Source organism: Cupressus sempervirens, chromosome 6 (assembly GCF_028749045.1).
Source record: "Cupressus sempervirens isolate cs-2001-9-10 chromosome 6, ASM2874904v1, whole genome shotgun sequence".
In the NCBI taxonomy this organism is placed as follows: Eukaryota; Viridiplantae; Streptophyta; class Pinopsida; order Cupressales; family Cupressaceae; genus Cupressus; species Cupressus sempervirens.
This window is the reverse complement of record NC_143123.1, coordinates 169,093,858-169,116,446: the sequence shown is the minus strand read 5'-3', so window position 1 is coordinate 169,116,446 and position 22,589 is coordinate 169,093,858. Positions and strand designations below refer to the sequence as shown.

Below are 22,589 nucleotides of genomic sequence, written 5' to 3'. Positions count from 1 at the left end.
TCATCCTCCAAATACTCCTTGATTGCTACCTTCTCCCATTTGAATTTGCAAGAGTTTGAAAGATTCAAACATTTTTGAAGATATTTTTAACATTGGAGCATCTTTTTCATCATTTTTGGCACTTAATCTTCATGCAAGTGGACTTATTCTTTCTTGCTATTTAATTGTGCTTATCTTATTGATTTTATGCACATTATTGCTTGATGATTGCCACTTGTTGAAATCAATGCCATGGAAAGTGCATTTTCCCTTTAAAAACGAAGAAATTGTTCTTTTTCTTGTTTTTGGTTTTTCCCCAATTTCCAAATTTGACTTTGTGTTGAAGTGTTTAGCATCTTGACATGTTTGAGTCACTCTCCAAAGATACCTTTTTTCTTTTGAATTTTTGTGCTTTGTGCTTGCTTGTCGATTATCTCCACTTTGGAGAAGTCACAAGTTCTTTCCCAAGAACTTGTTGTTTCAGTTCATGCGAAGGGATCATCATGTTTCACTTCCATCTTCCATGTCACAACACTTCGCATCTCATCCAACAAATGCGATTACATGTTTTCCATCTCATTCACCATCTGTACATGCATGTGATCTCATTTTCCGCTTCCATTTTCACTCATCTCACTTTTTGCATCCACTCGCACGACACGATTACACAACAAGCCTTATATGTAATTGCCAGTAAAAGGTTTGATTTTGATTAAAACTCACTTTTTGAAAAGTCAAAAAGATGTCATTTTCATCTTTCATGTACTTTGACTTCACCTTTTCACCAAAGATGACTATAAAGCTCATTATCCTTTTTCCATTTTCCATTTCCATCTCTCCATATGCATTTGCGCCTTCATGAGCAAATACATGTTTCTGCATCTTTTCATACTTTACACCTCATCCTCCATTCACACTTGTACGTAAAGTGCATCCTCCATCCGCATTCGCATCTCATCTCACCTATCATCTCCTGTTACATCTTGCATTTACATGTACTCATTTTTCATGTAATAATGCCTTGAAAACCCTAAGTCGCATTCAAAATCAGCAATCTCTATTTGCACACATTCCTATGCATTCCACCTTCACATATTTTCATTTCATTCCATCTTCCATTTTCCACCTTCATAACACTTCATTCCACTTTTCGTTCATTTCATCTTCATTTATTGCATCTATATTATGATTTCTTTTTGAGACCATTTCATCGGATCTACAAAATCACCAATTCGTTTCTTAACCTTTGTAGTTGATCGCAAATCAACTTGTACGGTGATTCCTTCAGACGATGTGTTTATGTTTTGGAATTTTTGTGTTGTAGCGCAAATGCAAGAAATGCCCTCATTATCAAAATCCAAAGGAAAGATGAAATATCAATATGATAAAAAGTTGGCTCATGCAACTCCATCAGTTGCATCTGTTGTTGACAATGTAATGGACATGATGATCGATCATGTGGACATGACTAATTTTTTGCGAAGAGTTGAAAATCATGTTGGTCATGAGATGAAGCGCATCAAAAGATATAACATTTACTTGGTGTCTGTATTTCCTATGGCAGCCATGGAACTAGATTTTGATCTTGGTTGTGCACAACGTTGTACTCCAAAATAAAAGACTTCAAGGACACTAATAGCAAAGTTATCATTAGCCTTGATCCAGAGGCCATTGAGTAGATCTTTAAAGTACCACATAAAGCAGATTGTGCAGATCTAACCAAGGAATCATCTTTGGCATGTTGGAATGGGTAAAAGGGTGATTATCATAAGTTTGTCAACCTATACTGGTTAGACATAAATGGAACAATTTCTCCAGATGGCCAAAGATCGTTCATCAGTCTAACTTTAACAAGAATATAAGGATCTCATCATCCTTCTCAGCAAAATTTGCGGTCTCAAAGATTCTATTGATTTCGAGCCATTAATATACAAGTTCATCTTTGAAATCATGGAAAACAAAGAACACGTCTTTTGGGGAGAACTCATCAGCATTGCACTTTGCCAGTAGATAAGCAACGTGGGAACTTCAACACCCTTCTACATGAACTCTTACCTTGTTTACATTGTTGTTGCCATGTGATGTTTCTCTGGTCTCTCAACCAAGGGAGATCGTCTTCAAGTTCCTATTTGAGATTACTATGACCCAATCACTTTGGCAAATAGTAAATTTCATTACAAAAGACTCCAAGATGCCTTCTTTGGGCATTTTCGGTGCTTGTTTGATATACAGTTATCTGTCAAAAGAGTGTTTGATGCAGCATGGGGAAAGGTGAATCAATATGGTTGTATTTTCATTCAATTTCCAACTTTTACATACTTAAGAGTTGCATATTTAAAAGGTGAGTCGTATACCTTACCTAGGTATGCTACAGATCGAATCATCTCGATGGAGTTAGCTAGACAGCTCATGGACATGCAAAGTGATCAGCATGTTATTCATAGGCCTGGTTTCGGTATTACCTCAACTAATCACGTGGCTATTGGCAACTATTTAATCAATTCTGTCCCCAAAGCAAAGAACATGGAAGTAGAGTTGTAGTTGATCATCTTGAAGAAGTTCAAGGCCAAATTTGACTTTGATTACCAACAGATGAATTCTTAAATGAAGAGTTTTCACACATGTTCATCGCATCGAGGATATTTGGATTGATATGAAAACAGAGCTTGACATCATGAAGATGAACTACTGTAGATTAACCCTGCAGCAAATAATCGATCTCAACATGTTGGAGATCCCTTCAGATTTCCAAGTTGAAGATGACAGCAACATTCTTGATCCGGAGTTTCAAGCCAACTTTGATAAGAAGTGCCCTTTCCCTATTCAGTGGCAACAGAAGGAAGGTACATGTATTATGCATAGATTTCAATTCATCTTGGTAAACACTAACAAATGGCTAAAAAATAAAGGCCTTAAAAGTTAATCCTAAGATGGGATTGGATTGTGGGAGCTTTAGCCCTCCTGGCAAGAAGTCGCGGCTAGAGATTACAAGGAAAGATGATGACTCACCTTCTGATGCTAAGGGTTCCCTCAAATTCAAATTGAAGGGTGGAAAAGGTTTTAAGTCTTCTCAAATCTCTGAACCAATTCAAGAGTCAGGAAGAATCAGAAGAGGAACTGGACACAGAATCAAATAAGGAAGATACAAATGAAGGGAAAGTCATGATCATATCTCCCCCAAAGCCTACACAAACTCATGCACCGTTTAGACATGATGCACCTTTTCTAGATGAGGTAGATGACGATGTGGATTCATTCTCCACGATTTTCACTCTTATCCTAGTCTCGAAAGTTAATACAATAACCCTTCCTATTTCTTCTGTTGCTCCTCTCATTCCTGCAAATGAACAATATGAGCATTTAGCAAATGTGTTTGAGGATTTTCCAACTCTCACAAGTAGTCAAGTTTCACAACTTGATATATCTTTGACAGGTATTGAGCTTTTCATGACAAAATCTTCTCAGTATGTTACTATGCCTTTAGCTATGCAAACTGAATCTTGTTATGTTACAACGGAAATACAATCTAGATCAATGCCAATGGTCTCCACTGTATCTACTTCTACGGATGAAGGTTTCAGCTTGCTTGTATGGATGAGCAGAATCAAAACAAAGAGAAGACAAGTGGTCATACTGCTAGATAATCTCCCTATTAAGAAGGCAAAATCTAAATGTTTGAAAGATAAAATTGTTTCAAGGATTTTGGTTGATTCAGATAAGACCAAGTTTGTTGAAGTTGTTGAGACCTTAGTGGACAAACCTGTGTAAGAACTTACTCGTTCTGATTATAAATTCACTAAGGTTGAAATTGGGAAGCAATCGCATCTGAATTGTTTACAGGATGCTCAAAATGCATTGGCTAATGTGTCAAAAAGTAATCATGACCTATGGGAGAAGAAAAATAAACTGAAATAGAAGGTTTCTCGCTCGAACGAGGTCATTCGGCAACAATCTTCTCAAAGTGTTGTTGCTATGTCTCAAACATTCGAGGAGAGAAAGTTGATAGAAGCCACTAAGTCTTGGATAGAAGAGATCATCTCTGAAGGAATTCGAGCCATCACGAAAACATTTGCAGTTCTTAAGCATGTCAAAGAAATGAATGGAATGGAGCAAAACTTGATTTCTTCTTTGACTCGAGAAACGGATAATTTGAAGTAAATCCTCAGTGGTTGGGATGAAATGGAAAGTTTTGATCTAGATGCCTTCGTCTCATCTGACATTCTTCTATCATGTGAAATGTTCTTTAGATTTTAAGGACTTATTGGTTACAAAGAAGAAACATTGAGGAAGCTGATCACAAAGTTGTAGGCAGCACTTGGAGATTGTCAAGTAATTGCAATAGGTGTTACTTATCATTTGGAATAGATGGGATGCCATGTTATTGGTGAATCCGGAAATCTCATTGTAGTTGAAAGGGTAAGCTTGGAATATACAATCAAGATCAATGCTGATGTAGATTCTGAAGACTTTGGTTCGCACACAATGAACAAGTTTGTCTTGTATAAATCCTTGACAAAACACTTGTAAGATTCCATGACAGCAAATTCCAAAGTTGTGCAATTAGCATATGAAAATGCAGTGATGATCGAAGCCATATCAAAGACCATGGAAATTGTTGATCTTCCCACAGTGTGTGATATCATCATCAAATTCAAGGCACTGAGAAACAATCTCTAGAATTGTTGTTTTTGTTTTTATTTCATGTTTGTAGGTTTAAGAGGATGCATTACATGAAAAAGTATAATTACATGTAATGCAAGTTAAATGTATGTAAAAGGATGTAATGCAAGTTGCATGTAACCCTATAATTTCTCTTTTAGTTAGACTAGGTCAAAGTTGGTTGAGTTGCTCCCACTTTTTCTTCCACCTTTTTCTCAACTCCTGTGCCTATATAAAGGAGTGTCCCCTCATTGTAAAATCATCATTATCTTTATGCAAGAGATCTCTAGAGAAATTATGCCAGCAGAACTTTGTTTGTGTAAGCACTATTTTGAGAGAAAGTGAATACAAAGGAGTATTTCAGACTTAACTTTGATTAAGTGAGATTGTTACTTGTGTGAGTTATAAGCTTTGTCTATAATTCATCTAAGTTATCTTTGATTCATGTTATCTTGTGTTTTGGGTAATTGTATCTTGTGAATTGAGTATAAAAGAGTTAAGAAGCAATCAGAGCCAGAGCTTTGATTAGGAGCAATTGTAGAAATATATAGCTAAAAGCTTTGTCTGTAGCTTGTACTTCTTTCTTATTTCACAAAATAGTTAAGTTATTTTTACTTTTAGAAGTCTTTGTGCCCTAATTGTGAAGCTTTTCATATAGTAGTACGATGGACTTGGAGCCAAACCGGTACATTTTCAGTTAGCCTTTGAGTTAGTGAAGGTTTATCAGTATCAATGTTTCCAACTCTTGATAGAAGTGTAGTTAGAGATTCACCCTACCCATTACTCAGTCCATGAGTAAGTGGATTCTTTCTTGAAAGATAAGAAGAAAGGATATTGGTAACACCCACTTTATAAAATCTCTCAACTTCTTGCTTACCTTGAGTTGATCCAAGGAACAGTTAGAAGGGGGAGTCTTCCCTCTAAGGTAGGAGAGACTCTATCTCACCCGCTGTGGCTAGTCATCCTATTTTCCGACTGAATTTTTACCCAAAACTGTCGGTTGCAAAATATCCACCCCACGTGCCTAAAAGCCAGACAATGTCTTATGATCACATCCGACTGGTCTAGAATGGCTTCTAGCTAGCTTTTGAATGCATCTGGGAGCCTCCAAAGACATCTGTAGGCAAAAGCGGGTGTAAATGTGCTTTTTGCCTTTTTCCACTTACAAAACCAAAAAAGATGTGGAAAAGGATTTTTAAACCTATTTTTTTCCTTGAAAACCCTTATTTGACCCTAAAAGAGGCTATTCAACCACTATTTGATGGATTTTGTTTGCAACTCCTCTTTTTCTCATTTACCCTCCATTTTGGCACTTTGAAAGCAAGGTGATTATTTTCGAAGAGGATCATTCATAGAGCAAGAGATAGCTTCCACAAATGATTTTTAAGAAACTAATCAAGCATTTAATCCCATTCATGAGTTCTGTAATGATTTTTTTGAGATTTGGATGAGTTTTTTCAAGTTTGAAAAGAAATTTTTTAAGTAGTTTTTAAGTTTTGTTTGAAAAAAAGAAGTAAAGCAAGAAGTTTAGCTATCTAGGCAAGAACCTACAACACAACGGTAAATTGTGAGCCTCTTATCTAAGAGGTCTTGGGTTCGATTCTACTCAAGCTTGATAAATAATAATAATATAATAAATTACAAAATAATAATAATTAATCTTGGCTTCGGCCTCTTACCAATCAAAAAAAAAGTTTAGCTATCTATTTTAGTATATTTCTATCATTTATTTGCACTTATATAATTTCTTATCATATGCATTTCAAGAAATTATATTGTATTGTGGAAAAAAGGCCGCCACCGGTAGTCAAAGTTCAGTAGTTGCTTCAACTAATAGCTTTAAAATTGATGTAGCATCTCCTCTATGGAGCATCTCCTTTATGGAGACATACCACAAGAATGTCACAATTTTCCGAAGGTGGCTCTTATATTTGGAAGTGTAATTATTGTCAAAGTAAAATAGCTCTTAGTCTCGGGTCAAACTTCATTTTATGGGCCCTACTAGTAAAGGATTTTCAATGTGCAAAGGCACAGATGGGAAGGTGTTGTCTAATGCACAAATAGCTTCATTTGTAAAAGAACAAGAAGTTGTTGATAAATTGGTAAAAAATTCAAAACAAAATTTTTATCAACCTCCATTTTCAAAGAAAACAATGCAATTACCCAAGGAGCCAATTGTATCCTCCAAACACCCATTCTAGCAAGTACCAATACCGGAAGTGGAAGAGGGAGAAGTAGAAAGTATTGCTTGCAAAAGAGGTCCATTGGACAATGTATTTGAAATGGAGGCAAGAGAGCTTGTTGATCAAGACATTACATGATGTCTCTTTGCCTACGGCCTTCCTTTCAATTTGGTCAGATCACCATATTGGAAGGAGATGGTGGCAGCCATAAATAAAGCACCGCCTAATTACAGACATCTTGGATATGAAAAGATACATACTATATTGACAAAAAATAGGGTTTAGGTAGATAGTTATTCAACTAATTAGACATTCATGGAAAACTTTGGGTGTTTCTATTATTTCAAATAGATGGAAAGATACAAAAAATTGTCCATGATTCATGTGATTGCAATATTCTTGAAGGCAATTGATTGTGAAGGGGAAGTAAAAGATTCACAATTGATATCCAAAATTCTCATTGAGGCCATACAGATGGTGGGTAGCTAAGTCATAGGGTTTGCCAAATTTTCGGCTTGAAATTTGAAATTCAGCGAACCCTTAAAAAATGGAAAAAAAATGTTAAAATTCACCAAAAATTCATATGGCTTAGGAATTCGTTGCTGTTTTGTAGAAACATTATTTTATTGTTGGTTGTTTTAGGGTTTTCAGCTAAGAAATGTCATAAATAAATGTTTTATCAATGGGTGTGTTGGCTTCTGGAGGTTTTTGACAGACGATGAGCAGTAAGCATTCCTTCTATCAATGCCATTCATGCAAGCTTTGTCGTTTTAATCAGAGAGCGATTGTATTCATTATTTTTTCAACAGAGGTTGCAACCATTGTTTCGTTCATTGGAGGTTGCAACCACTATTTCAATCGTCGGATGCTATGACCACTGATTGTTCATTGGAGGCTAGAGCGACTGTTTACTTGTCCTCCCATTGAACGCCCTGCTCAAACTACTAACTCCCACAGATGGAGACAGATTTCACATAGGCGTCATTCATCTTGCTTGTTATTTTGATTGTATAGTTTTCCAGTTTTTATAAATGTTATGTAATATTTTCAGGTTAGATTTTTTTTTTAATTATAATATAAGTTTTTTTAATTTGTTTATCATTAAAAGTTAAAAACATTATCGAGCGTAATATGTTTTAATAAATAAAATTTTAACATTTTTAATATGAAATTTTGCTTTTTTATTTCGAGTCAACAATTACAATCTGATATTTTTGTCATAAAACACAATCAAAGTTTTCAGAATAAATAAACTATAAATATTAAAAGTAAAATGATAATAAATTATTTTAATATAAAAAAATTATATAAAATATTAAGATTTTAAGCACAAAAATAATAATAAATTTATATTTTAATATAAATATTTATAATAAAACAATAATAAATAGTGGGATTTTATTTTATATTAAATTATTGCATAGATATTTAAATTAAAATATTATATTTATTTTTGTGAGCTTTTGATATTTCCTTTGTGTAATTATTTAATTTTGTATGTATTATTTATTTTTTAAGCAAAGTGCAAAACAATTAAACTTAATATCACTATTTATTATTACTATTATTAATTTATTTATACTATGTAATTTTCATTTATTATTTATTATATGTGTATAAAATAAAAAACTAATGTATATTAAAACATAGAAAAAGTACCATGTTTTCACTTTATATTTTAGAACATACAAATTACTCACTTTAGTGGTTTTTTTTTGTTAAATTTAGTGATTTTACTTACTTGTTAAAGTTTAATATTTTTTAATTTAATAATTTTCATTTTTTTATAAGAGTTTAAAAGGGTTATTTTTAGTATCTAGTTAATTAAAATAAAATTTAGTATTTATTCATGTTTCACTATAGAGTTTGAAATAAATATTTCTTATATTTGCTTTTAATGTCTTTAAAAAATATTGAATGATTTAAAATATTAATTTTCTTTTCCGTCATGCAGGCTGTAATTGAATGGCTCCTAAAAAAACAAAGTCTGAAGTATAGAAATATGTGACAAAAGATGGTGCTAAACTCTATTGTACTAATTGTATGAAAGATTTTACAGGAAGTCTAACAAGGGCAAGAGACCACTTACTTGGTATTTGTGGGGGTACTGGAGGAGGTGTTAGAACATGTCCAAAAGTGACTAATGAAAGGGTACCTAATATGTATATAAAGAGAGAGAGAGAGAGAGAGAGAGAGAGAGAGCTAACCCTTTTGAGAGAAGCTGGCCGCAAAAAGATACCTAAAAACAAAGAATTCAAGAGGATGTGTCTAAGTTTACATCTATGTTGTCTTCTAGTTTCCTCAAGTTTACAGCCACAGATGCAATAAAACAAGAGGAACATTAAATAGCTTTCGGAAACCAATAGATAGACAAGAGGTGGATGATGCATGGGTTGATTAGTTTTTTACAAATGTTGTTCCATTCAATTCGGCAAGGAATCCCTATTTTTGTAATGCAGTTGTGATAACAACAAAGTTTGGCAAAGGTTACACACCCCCCATCTTTAGAGGCTCTCAAGACAACTCTTTTAGAGAGGTCCAAAGGCAAAGTGAGAGAAAAGTTAGCTGAGATGAAAGCCTCTTGGAAGGCTACAGGTTGCACTATATTGAGTGATGGGTGGTCTTATATATGTCAGAGGCCATTGATTAATGTTTTAGTGGCTTCCCCTGAAGGAGTTGTGTTCTTGAAAGTGATTAACACGACTTCAGAGTATATTTTCCAGATATTAGAGAAGGCCATAATTGAAGTAGGAGTGGAAAATGTGGGTCAAGTGGTTGTTGGTAATGCAAAGAATTGTGTGGGAGCTAGGAAGTTGATTGTAGAGAAGTACCCACAGATTTATTGGAGCCCATGTGCAGCCCATTGTTTGGATTTGTTGCTTCATGACTTGGCCAAATTCCCATGGATACATGAAGCAATTTATAAAGGGAGAGCAGTTGCAAATTTCATTAGAAACCATCATCTCACATTAAGTCTTTACTCGCAACATGCATCTAGGGAGTTGTTGAGGCCTTGTGACATGAGGTTTGCTTCATTCTATATCACTTTGAGGAGAGTGGATGAAGAAAAAGCAACTTTAAGATCTGTGATTTGTTCTAATGAGTGGAAAAATTCAGCACTTTATAAAAGTGCCAAGGGGAAGGAGCATAGAGCAAATCATTTTAAACAACACTTTTCGGGAAAGTGGATCAAAGGTTTTGAACATATGTGGTCCAATTGTTGATGTTCTTCATATGATGGATGGTGATACCTTTGTCTTGGCATGCTTTATGAAAGCATGGACCGTTGTAAAGAGTCTATTCAGAGAGCATTGAAAAATGTGGAAGTAGAGTACATGGATATATGGGAGGCAGTTGATTTCAGGTGAAAAATGATGCACACATCTTTACATGCAGCAGCTTGCTATTTGGAGCCCAAGTTATTTTGTATTAATAGACAAAGTGATAGTGAAATTATGTCAGGGCTTTATGATGCCATTGGCCAGTATGAGCAAGATCAAGACACTGCTGCTTTGATCAGAGACCAATGGTGGAGATACAAGAAAGTGGAAGGGTTGTTTGGAATGGAAGCAGCACAATATGACATGGCACGAGCTGAGGTAACTGGGTTTAGATGGTGGATGAGTTATGGGGCACAAACTCCTAAACTACAATGCTTTACAATTAGAGTATTGATTCAAGGAGTAAGTTCATCAGCATGTGAGAGGAACTAGAGTTGGTTTGACCACATTCATTCTAAAAAGAGGAACAAGCTGCTATCTGGAAAGTTGGGAGATCTTGTCTATGTTCACAGCAATTTGAAATTGCTCATGAACAAATCAGCAAAGGACTCCATATCGTCTTCACAAAAAGGAATTTCAGAAGACATGGCAAGTGGACCTCTTGACGAAGCAGACTTCTTGGATGATGAGCTTAGTGACACTAATGATGATTCTACAGCAGATCAGCCAAGTCCTCTTAATGACTTGGAGCTTTTTTGAAGTTTTATAGTATTGGCTTTTGACTAGAACATTTTGACAAAAACTATCTGTGTACTTTTGATAATTTTGAGCTATTTTACAATTCCAAAGTAGAAAATGTTGATCTATCTTTTGGATAGTAAAAGGACTTTATAATCATGATTTCACATGTTTTTTATGGCTTATATCTTATAAATATGATATCGTTTTTTGTAATGATTTCAAATCTGTTTTGTAATATCTCAAACTTCTTGATTATATATTGGATATATTGGACATGAGAAGATGTTTTCTTTTCTAGTTTTGGATTGAAAATTTCCTTGCATGAAACTCAAACATATAATAGTAAATAATTTTATTTTTTTTAAATTATGTGAGGCGAATTTAATGTTGAAAGTTTTTCGATTTTTTTTACTTTTCGAACTTCATCCTTGTCAAACTCGAACTTGAACCTTGCGACTTAGGTGGGTAGTGAGAATGTAGTTCAAGTGATTACAGATAATGCGAAAAATTGTAGGGTGTTGGTGCTTTGGTTGAGAGTCGATATGACCATATTTTTTGGACATCATGCACTGTACACTCCCTAAACTTGGTCATGCAACGAATTGGCACCCAAATAGATTGGGTGAAGCAAATATACCAAGAGGGAGAGGAGATACAAATGTTTGTGATGAACCACCACATATCACAGTCCATATTCAAATCATTCTCCAATTTGGAGTTGCTAGAGGTAAATTCAAATTGTAAATATATAATTAGTAAAACTAAATTTCTTTTATTTATTTAATTTAATTTGAATATATTTTATGTCATGTTCAATATTTATTGACATATTGTTATGATTAACTTACTTAGGTGGCTGAAACCTGATTTACATCTCATACTATTGTTATGAGACAACTTGTTAGGTGGTAGAGGCATTAAGTCAAATTGTTATTTCAAGTCAATGGGTATATGGAAGGCTTCAAATTTAGAGAGGGCATTAATCTTGGATGACAATTGGTGGGATCATGTGCAATTTGTATTAGATTTTGCAAACCTTGTCAGGACTATGCTCTGCTTCGCTGATTCAAATCAACCTTGTTTGGGGGATGTATATGATGGCATGGACACAATGGTTGAAAAAGTAAAATTTTTAATACAAGCACAAGAATGACCCCACAAAATGTGAAGTCTTACACAATCAACTTGAATCAATCATTCATCGTCATTGGGAAAAGATGACTACGCCATTGTACCTCCTTACATATGCCTTATCTCCAAGGTACTACAGTGAGGAAGTACTTGGTACGCCTGATAGAGTAGCACCAAATGCGGAGGAGAAAGTTGCTAGTGGGTGCTACAAAGCTTTTGCAAGACTCTTCCTAGATGATGACACTCACAAAAAAGTTATGACTGAATTTGGATTATTTGCTTTGGGAAAAAGAATTCAGCCTCTTCCAATAAAGGACCAATGTGACATGGGAGCTATCACATGGTGGTACCTCTATGGTTAACCATTCCATCATCTACAACCTCTCGCAACAAAATCCTCTCCCAAGTAAATTTTATTAATTTTTAACTTTTTTTGACCACATGTATTCTATAATTCTTTAAATTAATTTTCATTTCTATGTTATAGCTTACAATTAGTTTTGTAATTGTGAACATTGTCTAGGTTGCAAGTTCTTCTTCTGCTAAAAGAGATTGGAGTAACCAGTTGGGCTCTAAAAAAGTTGAAGACTTGGTTTTCATTCATACCAACTTGTGTCTTTTGTCACATAAGGAGAATCACTACAAGGAAGGGGCAGCCAGGCTTTGGGATGTAAAACCTAAGCGTGCAAACTTGGATGCAGCGATTCAAAATCTTACCAAAATCTTACCACAATCATAACATATTGTGTATCTAGCACAAGTGGAACCATTTTTTGGTTCAAATAATCTTGAACTTGCAATAGTTGGAGATGGAGGTCATGATGAGTTTTTTGTGAATCCATATGATTCGGATTAGGATTGATAAACATGGAATGTGAACTATATTTTGATTTTGAAGTTGTGATGATTTGCTGATTTGCACTGGAATCGTGAACATAGATGTATATAATATGAATAAGTACAAGCTATCAAATGTTTTAAATTTGTATATTTCTTTCATTTCTTTGCATATACATAGTATAATTGTATACACACACACACACACACACATAGAATAACAGTATATATATATTAGTGTGTGTGTGTGTGTGTGCATTCATATGCATCCGCATTCCCCAAAAAAAAATTATTGCGCATTCGTGCACCCACTTCCTGCATCCACTTCTAGATCCGCATCCGAATCAATATCTTAGAATTTATAAGCACCCACTTCAAGGAGCACCAACCCCAATCAAAAAAATGCAAATCAAGCGAACAAAGGATTACTCTATTTCTCTAAAACACCATATCAATTTCTTATTTGTAATGATAGGCATGACATTGCTAAATACAAATACAAAACCAATTCATTCAAACTCTCGTTACCTTCCAAAATCATATGACTATTGTAATCTTCATCTGCCTGAAACAATGTGAATCTGAACAACCAACTTATTTATATATCCAACAATTACTCAAACCACTGTAATACAACTCTACAATATAATAATAATTACACTCCAGTAAATCAGCAAATACAAAAATATGTACAATATGAAAATAAACATTTCTTTTACAAGAATGCAATGTTCAGATTCACCACTTACAAAACTTCTCTGCTGCCCTTGCTTAATCTGAAACTCTCTCTTCATCAAGTTTATACCTGTTGTATATATCTCTGACTTTTATTGTTGTTTCTGCAATATCATTAACATATCTTCATCTGATTTCTGTGATATATAATCATGTATTTGTGCAGATCTTCATTAAATCTCTGCATTTTTCTCTCATACTTCTATGCAAAAAGCACACACTTCCAATATCATCACCCAGCCATTCACACTTTCAAATTCTCCAGACATTGAGTACTGCAGAAACCCTTCATCTCACTTCTTGTATGATTACCACTTTCAGCACTCTACCAATTTTTTAAAGCTCCAAAGGCATTCAATTAAAAACTTATTCCTCCTTTTTTTCTTGCATCTATTTAATAGAAACATTTTTTAACAAACTTTATAATCACCATAGGGCAGTTGAAAAAAAAATTCCTTTTGTATGCTGGTAATAAATCTCAAATTAAAAATTGGACACCAATTTCATTGTTGAACATCTCTCATAAGATCATTGCAAAGTTGCTAGCCAGAAGAATTGAGGACGTGTTTGATAGGTTCATCTCAGTCACTCAAACAGGATTTATTAAGGGAAGGTACATTTTGGAGAATTTGATAACAAGTTGGGAAGCAAATGCATTGGGCTAATAAGAGTAATCAAAATGTGGGAATGATTCTACTTGATTTTGAAAAAGAATATGACAGAATAGAGTGGCCATTTGTTACTGGAATGCTTAAAGCTTTTGGTTTCCCTGAATTCTTTTGCAATTGGATCAAGGTGTTGTTTAGAGATTCCTCTATAGTTATTGATGTGAATGGAAATCTTACTAATCTTATTGTAGAGTTGTATTACACCAATTTCATTGTTGAACATCTCTCATAAGATCATTGCAAAGTTGTTAGCCAGAAGAATCGAGGACGTGCTTGATAGGTTCATCTCAGTCACTCAAACAGGATTTATTAAGGGAAGGTACATTTTGGAGAATTTGATAACAAGTTGGGAAGCAAATGCATTGGGCTAATAAGAGTAATCAAAATGTGGCAATGATTCTACTTGATTTTGAAAAAGAATATGACAGAATAGAGTGGCCATTTGTTACTGGAATGCTTAAAGATTTTGGTTTCCTTGAATTCTTTTGCAATTGGATCAAGGTGTTGTTTAGAGATTCCTCTACAGTTATTGATGTGAATGGAAATCTTACTAATCCCATCCCTCTTGGGAAATTAGACAGGGCTGTCCCATTGCCCATTCCCTTTTTGTGATAGCTATTGATGCCCTATTTTATATCCTTGGAGACTCTTCTCTTGGTCCTCCTCTGAAAGGTCTTCACATTCCTAATGAAGATACCCTATTGTACTCTCAGTTTGTTGATGACACTAATTTGTTATTAGAATTAGAAAGAAAAAACTTCTCTAATGCCTTGGATAGACTTGAGTTCTTTTGTCTAGCCTCAGGTGCTAAAGTAACTCCACATAAATCATCTGTCCTAGATTGGTCTAATTCTCCCCTTAATTGGATCCAGTCAATTGGTTGGCAATGAAAAGGCCCAAATGATATTGTTAGATGCCTTGGTATCTCTTTTTCTATTAATCCTTCGGCCAAAGATATGTTGCAATGGGTATTTGATAAAATCCAGAAAAAGCATATCAAATGGCAAACTCATCACCTCTCCCTTGCCAGAAGGGTTCAAGTTGTTCAGAAGGTATTGTCCTCTCATCACCTTTATTTTGCCTCTACTTGGTTGATGGTAAATTACGAAGTGGACAAGATAGAAAAGATCTTGAGAGATTTTATGTGGTCTGATGGGATGGGAAACAAAAAAAGGCACTTTTTGAATTGGAATTGGTGTTGTAAACCCGATTTAAGGATCTCAAAAAGCATGCTATTGTCTTGTTTCTAAGTGGATATTAAAGGCTATTCATCGCAAAGAGCCTTGGAAAGTTTTGATTAGACATTATATTCAATGCTCCAATATTTTCAAAGTTCCCATTTATGACATGCTGATGGGGGATTGTAAAGTTAAGATATTTGGCTCTAATGTTTTTGCTACCCTATGGAAGGCTTGGACCCATGCAAAGATAGTCCTCCCAGTCAGAGTTGGTTTTGGTTCTTCTATGTCTTATATTTTCTCTGATAGGTTAGTTTGGCAGGGTTTGTATTTAAATGGGAAACCATTGGCACTTACTCAATGTTCTTCAGCCAAGCATTGGAGTGATCTTGGTATTTCATTTATAAGTGACTTACTAATTAATTATCGTTTGAGAACTTGGGAGGAAATTAGAGACATTTTTAGCATTGCTCAAACTCACAAGAAAACTTATACACTGATTATTAAGGCACTTGGCACCTATAACTTTTCTAAGGTGATTGATTCAGACAGCTTCCTCAAGCAGATGATGTGGTGTGGTGGGACAATGCTTAATGAAGTAACTCCAAAGAATATCTATAATATGCTTGTTTTAGACCGGGATATCTACCAAAGAGTGATTCAGGGTTGGGGTTTTTGCTCTCCATTTTCTGAATGGTGTTTCTTTTTTCAGTATTTTTGGCAGTCAAAAGTCAAAGCAAAGAAGTTATGATTTAGGTGGCTATTGTTACTTTAAAAACTTGCTTTAGGTTCCACTATGGAATGCTTGGGTCTTAGTCCTAAGCACTGTAAGGTTTGTAATTCAATTGAATCTTTTCAACATGTCTTTTTTCAATGTGATTTTGCCATTATAGTTTGGTCAATTTTTTTAGGCAATCCAGTTGTGTGGAATTCAAAACCAGGTCTTTCTTGGAGTGAAATTTAAGCAAGATATGTTGAAGTCTTTGATTCTAAACTCAACCTTTTTTGGTCTTTTCTTACCTCTGAGATCTCATGGTTCCTATGGAAAGTGAGAAATGAGGAGGTCTTAGAAGAAAGATAGAAGACTTAATGGGTTTGCATGTAAACTCGCCCAATTTTTTATTATGTCACAGTTCTCTCTTTCCTTGGAGATTTCTATGGTCCAACTTATGATGTTAGTTAGAGATAGTATGTTGCTTATTCACAAAGAAGAGGTCAAGGCCTTCCAGCATTTGGATCAGTTCAAAGACATGCTGAACACTGCTGAAATAAACCAGATTGAGAAGATGATGGAAGACCTACACATTTCCAATAATATTCGAACTTTGATACTGCTATTAGTGGCAATGAAGAGTCCAAAGAACATAGTATATCTAAAGAAATACGTTATTGCAGGCTGGAATGATGAACTATTTGATACAGACTTTTTACAATCTCTTGCTACTAATGATGGATGGGGCCCGAATGAAGGAGGAGCATCAAGTTTTTAGATAGTTTTGAGACTTCTTATTTCATGATATACCTGAATCTTATATTGTTGCTCTGAGCTCTTTGTACTTTTTTATATTCCCATTTTGGATATATGGGTTACTTACCTGATATGTAATCAAATGTATAGTGTTGCTCAGGTTAGTTGTTGATATAATTGCTCAAGTTTTGATACTTTATGCTGATCAATTCAGCTGAACTGATTGTATACAGTTTCTAATCTATTCTAATATCAAAAAAAATCCTATTGTTACTAACTGTTGGTATTTCTTCAAAAATATAAAAACTCAGTATAATACTTTCACATCTATTAGAGAGTAAATACCAACCATTCATATTCTTCAATGAATAATATCATTTGTATTCAGAACTATGCACAGTCAAAAAAAAGGTTCCTAATTGTTTTATTCCCATGAATAGGAAGTTACAGGTTCTTTTCTTATTCGTGCCATGAATTGTGCAGTTTTCTCCAGGTTACTATCGCTCTGGTGACACGAAGCAGAAACTTGTGTTGCAAGACCTTGATTTCAATCTTCAACTGATTTTTCTGCTTTCAGGCTTCATTAAAGTATTATGCAGAAGTATTAAACTCATCTTCACAATCATCCACTATATGGCAAAGAGCATACATCTTCAACTATGCACAAAGCCAATACATAAAAATTGTTCCTCCATTGCAGCTCATTCAAGTCAAACTTGCCTTCTTTCAAGAACCCAACCTTCATGACGTATGAGCTTATACCATTTTGCACCTAATTAACTCACAAGACCACATGCCAAGAGACTTTGCCTTTATGACTCCCCTGTATACACATATATAAAGTTATAAACATATATGTAGTTGTGCTTGTAAAGATTCCACTTGAACATTAAGTCCACACCATCTCAATTGCATCCAATAGGCTGAACAACGTATACTAACTTTGTCATATCATGGATATGCTAAGTATCTCCATTAGCATCTAACTCCCCCTTTTACAATGTACTATACCTAGTTGACATCTAGTTGACATCAATGCCAACTAACCATTCACTTTGTCAATCATGCCAACACAAACTTGGTTCAGCAGCCAAATTATAGGAACCCTTCAAGCAATTGTGGACAAAAATTCACCTATCTGATTGAGTAGATTCACACAAGATTCACAACTGTGCTTACTTTTATTCAGGAAATTGGGTTTAATACATTAAACATTGGACATAATTACCAGGCGCGTGGTGGATAAACTACAATTAAAGAATTTTATTTGTAGATATTTTTGTTGAAATCATTGAAGAAATTTTTATGACAAATTTAACATATTCTGAAGCTTCCAAAAAATATTTATTATAAAGTGTGAATGTCAAAAAAATATTTATTTTATTTGGACCAGCCTTACCATTTTTTTATGACTGTACATATGCATAGACTGTGATAAAATTTTCTTAGAGGGGGTAGCAATTATTATAAGGGAGGCAATTTCCATCTTAAAGGCCTTCAACAAAGTTTTTCGTAGCCATGAAATATTTCGAAGGTTGTGTGGGGTTATCCTGGAGAGAGTGACGATTCACCTTTTGGGGTATATTTGATGTCTCAAATATTTTGTGGCTTCACATTCATCAACTTTCTATAAGGAGTTGTAAAAAGCGGTCTTTACATCAGGTATTCAGCATTCAGATCAGCAGCAAACTCTTGCAGAAATTATTATAACAAGCACTTGACAGCTACAAAACTTATCAATAGCAGTTTTAATAGTAAACTGATCCAACATATATAAGCTATTTGGGACATCATAAATTATTCCGAGTATGCATTATTTCAGTTTGTATGTTAAGTGTTTGAGAAAATGTGCAAAGACAATTGATTGACAAATGAAATTATAATTTCTGGAATTGAAAGCAGTTATGGATTATTTGCCAACTGTTAGTTAAAATCCTCATCTGTCTTAATTTGCATGACAATATATTAAAGAATATTCCCTTGTTTTGATAAAGGAGTCCAAGTTGTTGTCAGTCAAAATAATGATTGTCTTTCAGTAGTCCGCCAGCTGTTGTACTGAATGCCTGTGAGCTAAAGATGGAAAAGTGATCTGTTATAGTTTCGTACAGACATTATAGATGCTACCTTTCCCACTTGGCTTTCTTTGTTTTCTGTCCTGACTAATGTTCTTCCCCATCTCCTTCTGTGATGGTACTGCTCCAGCTTTATCTTTGTGCAGCTTATCATTCTGTATATTCAGATTTTCAAGAAATGTTTACATGTCCCTCCTGATTCTGCAATTTTATTATGTGTTACTCTCAAAGGTGGTTGTGTGATGTAAGTATTGTTGGGCAGTTGATGCCCATGTTATAGCATTTGCTTCAGGTCATTAGATGGGTTTTGAATAAGCAATTGCTTGTGGCCCTTTCACCTCTCAAAACAACTTGGGTTTTTTTTAATTTTCTCAGCTATCTGTCGTTCACCTTTACATCATGTTTTGAGGGTTTAAAATTTGATTGATGTGACTTTCCAGAACTCTCTTTTCTCGATGGTAAATATATCTCTGCCATTGCCACAGCATCCGTTGTGATATTGTCCCATCATCCTCTTCCAGTTACATCATCTCTCTGTTGTGATGATAGCATTTTCTGAGAAGAGGTCAAGGATTTGGGTAATGTCAACCCATTGTTTCTGTTACCTATTATGGACTCTCCCCTGCCGCATGACCCCTTGTTGACTTGTCAACCCATTATTTCTGAGAAGAATCAGAATGTGATAGTTGTAAATGAGTTTACGCTTGGATTACTGATGACATGATATCCACCCTGCAGAATGTGAAGGAAACTGTCCCAGACAAAATTCAATTATCTGAATGCTGATACAGCTAGTATCAAAGAGCAGGTTGATATTAGTTTTTTACTCTTAAATGAGAAGACAATGCATCTCTCCTCAGAGGAGCATACTCCTACAACATTAGCCAATATTGGTGCTGGTACCCTTGCCTGCCGCTGAAAGTATTATGGTATCTCAGCATGGCAATATGGGAACTTCGATTGTACAGGAGAGATTTAACTGTGTTTATCAGCAATGCTTAGAAAAGCAAATCAGACACATTTATCAGAAAGAAAAATATCTTAAGTCTTGACATTAAGCTTTGCTTTCCAAAGATGTCCCAAGGCAATTTTACATTGTTAAGATCTGAATACACAGTACAATTACAAATGCAATAAGGATTGTAGATTTATGATGAAAAGTGGACCTATAAATTGTCACAGTATCTGAATTTGTCCATTGAAAATACAATGCCAAGAGTCTTGTATACGCTATTTAGAGACAAATCCTGGCAGTGCAAAGAAAGTTATTTTACTGGAAAACTACATGAAGTTTCAATAGCATAAAACATTGATCATGAGGTTCTGGTGTTATGGCAGTTGTAAGAACCTATTTTCAACCTGAACCTCGCCACACGAATGCAACCTAGGTTCAAATTGAACCATATGAGTTTGGCCTATGTTCAAATCCATGCATAACTCGAGTAAGCATGTGGGAAGGTTGGCCTCGCAATATAAGGTAAGCTGAAACATGAGACTGTAACTTAGGTTCAAATTTACCTCACCATATAAGCCAGCCCAAAATTCCAACGAATGTATCGAAAGGTTTTGGTCTAATTATTTTGTGGTTCATTTGAGCCAGTAAGAGGCAACCTATAACTCGAACTTTTTGCACATATTTGCATAGTTGATACATTTAATTAAACTGCAAGGCATACAAAAGGTATGACTGAAATAGTTCCACTGACTGTTCACATAAAAATTCTACACATTTCACATACCCACGAACAGGAGGCAATTCGCCCAAAGCATCATCTTCTTCATTGGCAAGAGTCTCGACTTTATCTTTGATATTAGCGTTTTGCGCAATGTCTTCGCTCCCTGTTCTATTGCCTGCCATTTCCTGCAAAGACTACCATTTTCAAAACCTCGCCAGAACCAGCAATTATGTACAAAAAAATATAATAATCGACAAGCCTTGACGCACCTTGAATGGGAGCACAACGCCCATAAATTAACAATGCCTGAGCAATTATTAAACTGAATTAAGACAGAATCGCATGAGAACAGATCCCGCATGAACCGGAAGGATTATAATTAAACAGGATCCCCACTGCGCCTCTCAAAACCCTGGGGTTTAACAGCTGGAGACTGGAACTTGAGAGCAGCAAGCTGTCGAAATTCAGCGCAGAGAGTGAAACAGAGTTCCTGCGCTACATCTGACAAATCTCAACGGTCCAGTATCATAGAAGTTGCAGAGGCTTTAAACCAAAAATATTCAACGCTCCATGAACACAATAAATAATACATTCCTTCTCAAAACCTTCCTTCAATCCTCTGCAATTATTACCATTATTCATCTCGTGGGTATATCACTGTATAACATTAAACCTTAATCTTTCAAATCTTCACAGGCGCCCAACCCGGAACGTTAAATATTCGCCCAATCCAGAAAAATCCAATGCTCACAAATTAGTCAATCCTGAGCTTTATTCCTTGCCGTCCGATTATTATTCTCCAAATCAGAAGGGTTCTAGTACACAAATTTGAATCTCAAACGGACATATACCGGCCGTATAAGTTATTGTACTGAGTGACTGGCTTGGCCGGTAGTCATTTGCTCACGTGTCAATTTGCTGCCATCGTGTCTTTCGGAAAAGTGTAATATTCTTCTCATTTTATCCCACGGTAAATTTCACTTTTTCTGAGGTATTAGTCAAAAGTAAAATGTACAAAACCTGGAGTATTGGTGGGGCCAATTAACACTAAGGCTGGTACCATTTTAAAAAATTTATCCGGTTATTCGAATCATTTGAGAAATCCTTGACTTTGTCAATGATTAGGTTAAAAATTTAAATATAATATTTTTTGAATGATAATAAATATAATATTCAGGAGCTAATCTATCAAAGTCAATCAAGGATCATATGGATTTCAATTATACTCCTTATATTAACCATGTTAATTAAGATATCATCATCTATAACAACTACATAGAAATGGATGTGTATATCCAATGAGTTCATAATGTATTGTTGGTGGTAATTTTCAATTAATTAAAAACTAGTATTTACACTATAAGGAGCTCCAATGGAAAGATATACTATGAGTGTTTTATTAAATCATTTGAAAAACAATACAAGTAGGACTCAAGATGTTCCATTTTTATCTGTGTAGTATATATTGCATATTATCAAATACATGTAGGATACAACTCATCTAAATCTTTGGTATGATAAGTTGTATTTCACATCAACAAGTATGTAAAGTAGATAGTTGTTATGAATTTGCAATCTTTTATTTGTCACTCAAAGTTTTTGCAACAAAGCCTCTTATTTATTCCTTAAAATTGTGTAGGCATGTTTTACACCTACAAGTATCTCTCAAAAGAAGACATTGGTTGAATGTGAAGGTTGCTTAATGACTTCACTCTTGACATGGTTGTAAATGTCAATCCCTGCCTCTCCATCTTGCCAATGACGATGGTTGCTTTTTGTAGTAACCCTTGGGATTTGTGTATAGTTATTGCTCATGTCATCATCAACGGTATTTGTCATTTTTTGCCTAGCAACACAAGAATGGTTAAGACAACTTTGGGGTCTTCTTTGTCCCATGGTAGCCCACAATAATTTTTAATTATTGTCGTAACTTATATTGGAATATTGGGTACTAGCACCAGGGTTGTAAACAATCTTAGTTATTTCACCAAGAGCAGCATTCATGTGTAACGCTTCGCTAAGGAACCCAAAAGAAATTAAC

The 22,589-nt window shown here is 34.8% G+C and overlaps 1 protein-coding gene across 1 annotated transcript in view; it reads right to left on the bottom strand.

Moving 5' to 3' along the window:
* LOC149551789 (transcription factor MYB3R-1-like) overlaps window positions 1–21,272 on the bottom strand; it is a 97,497-nt gene extending 76,225 nt beyond the window's left edge. Inside the window, exons 1-2 of the mRNA XM_089787277.1 lie at window positions 20,818–21,272; window positions 20,612–20,733 (exon numbers count right to left, since the gene is read on the bottom strand). Of these exons, the coding sequence (XP_089643403.1) occupies window positions 20,612–20,733; window positions 20,818–20,841 (146 nt within the window). The 5' untranslated portion in view covers window positions 20,842–21,272. The remainder of the gene's footprint in view (window positions 1–20,611; window positions 20,734–20,817) is intronic.
* Between the last annotated feature and the right edge of the window lie 1,317 nt (window positions 21,273–22,589).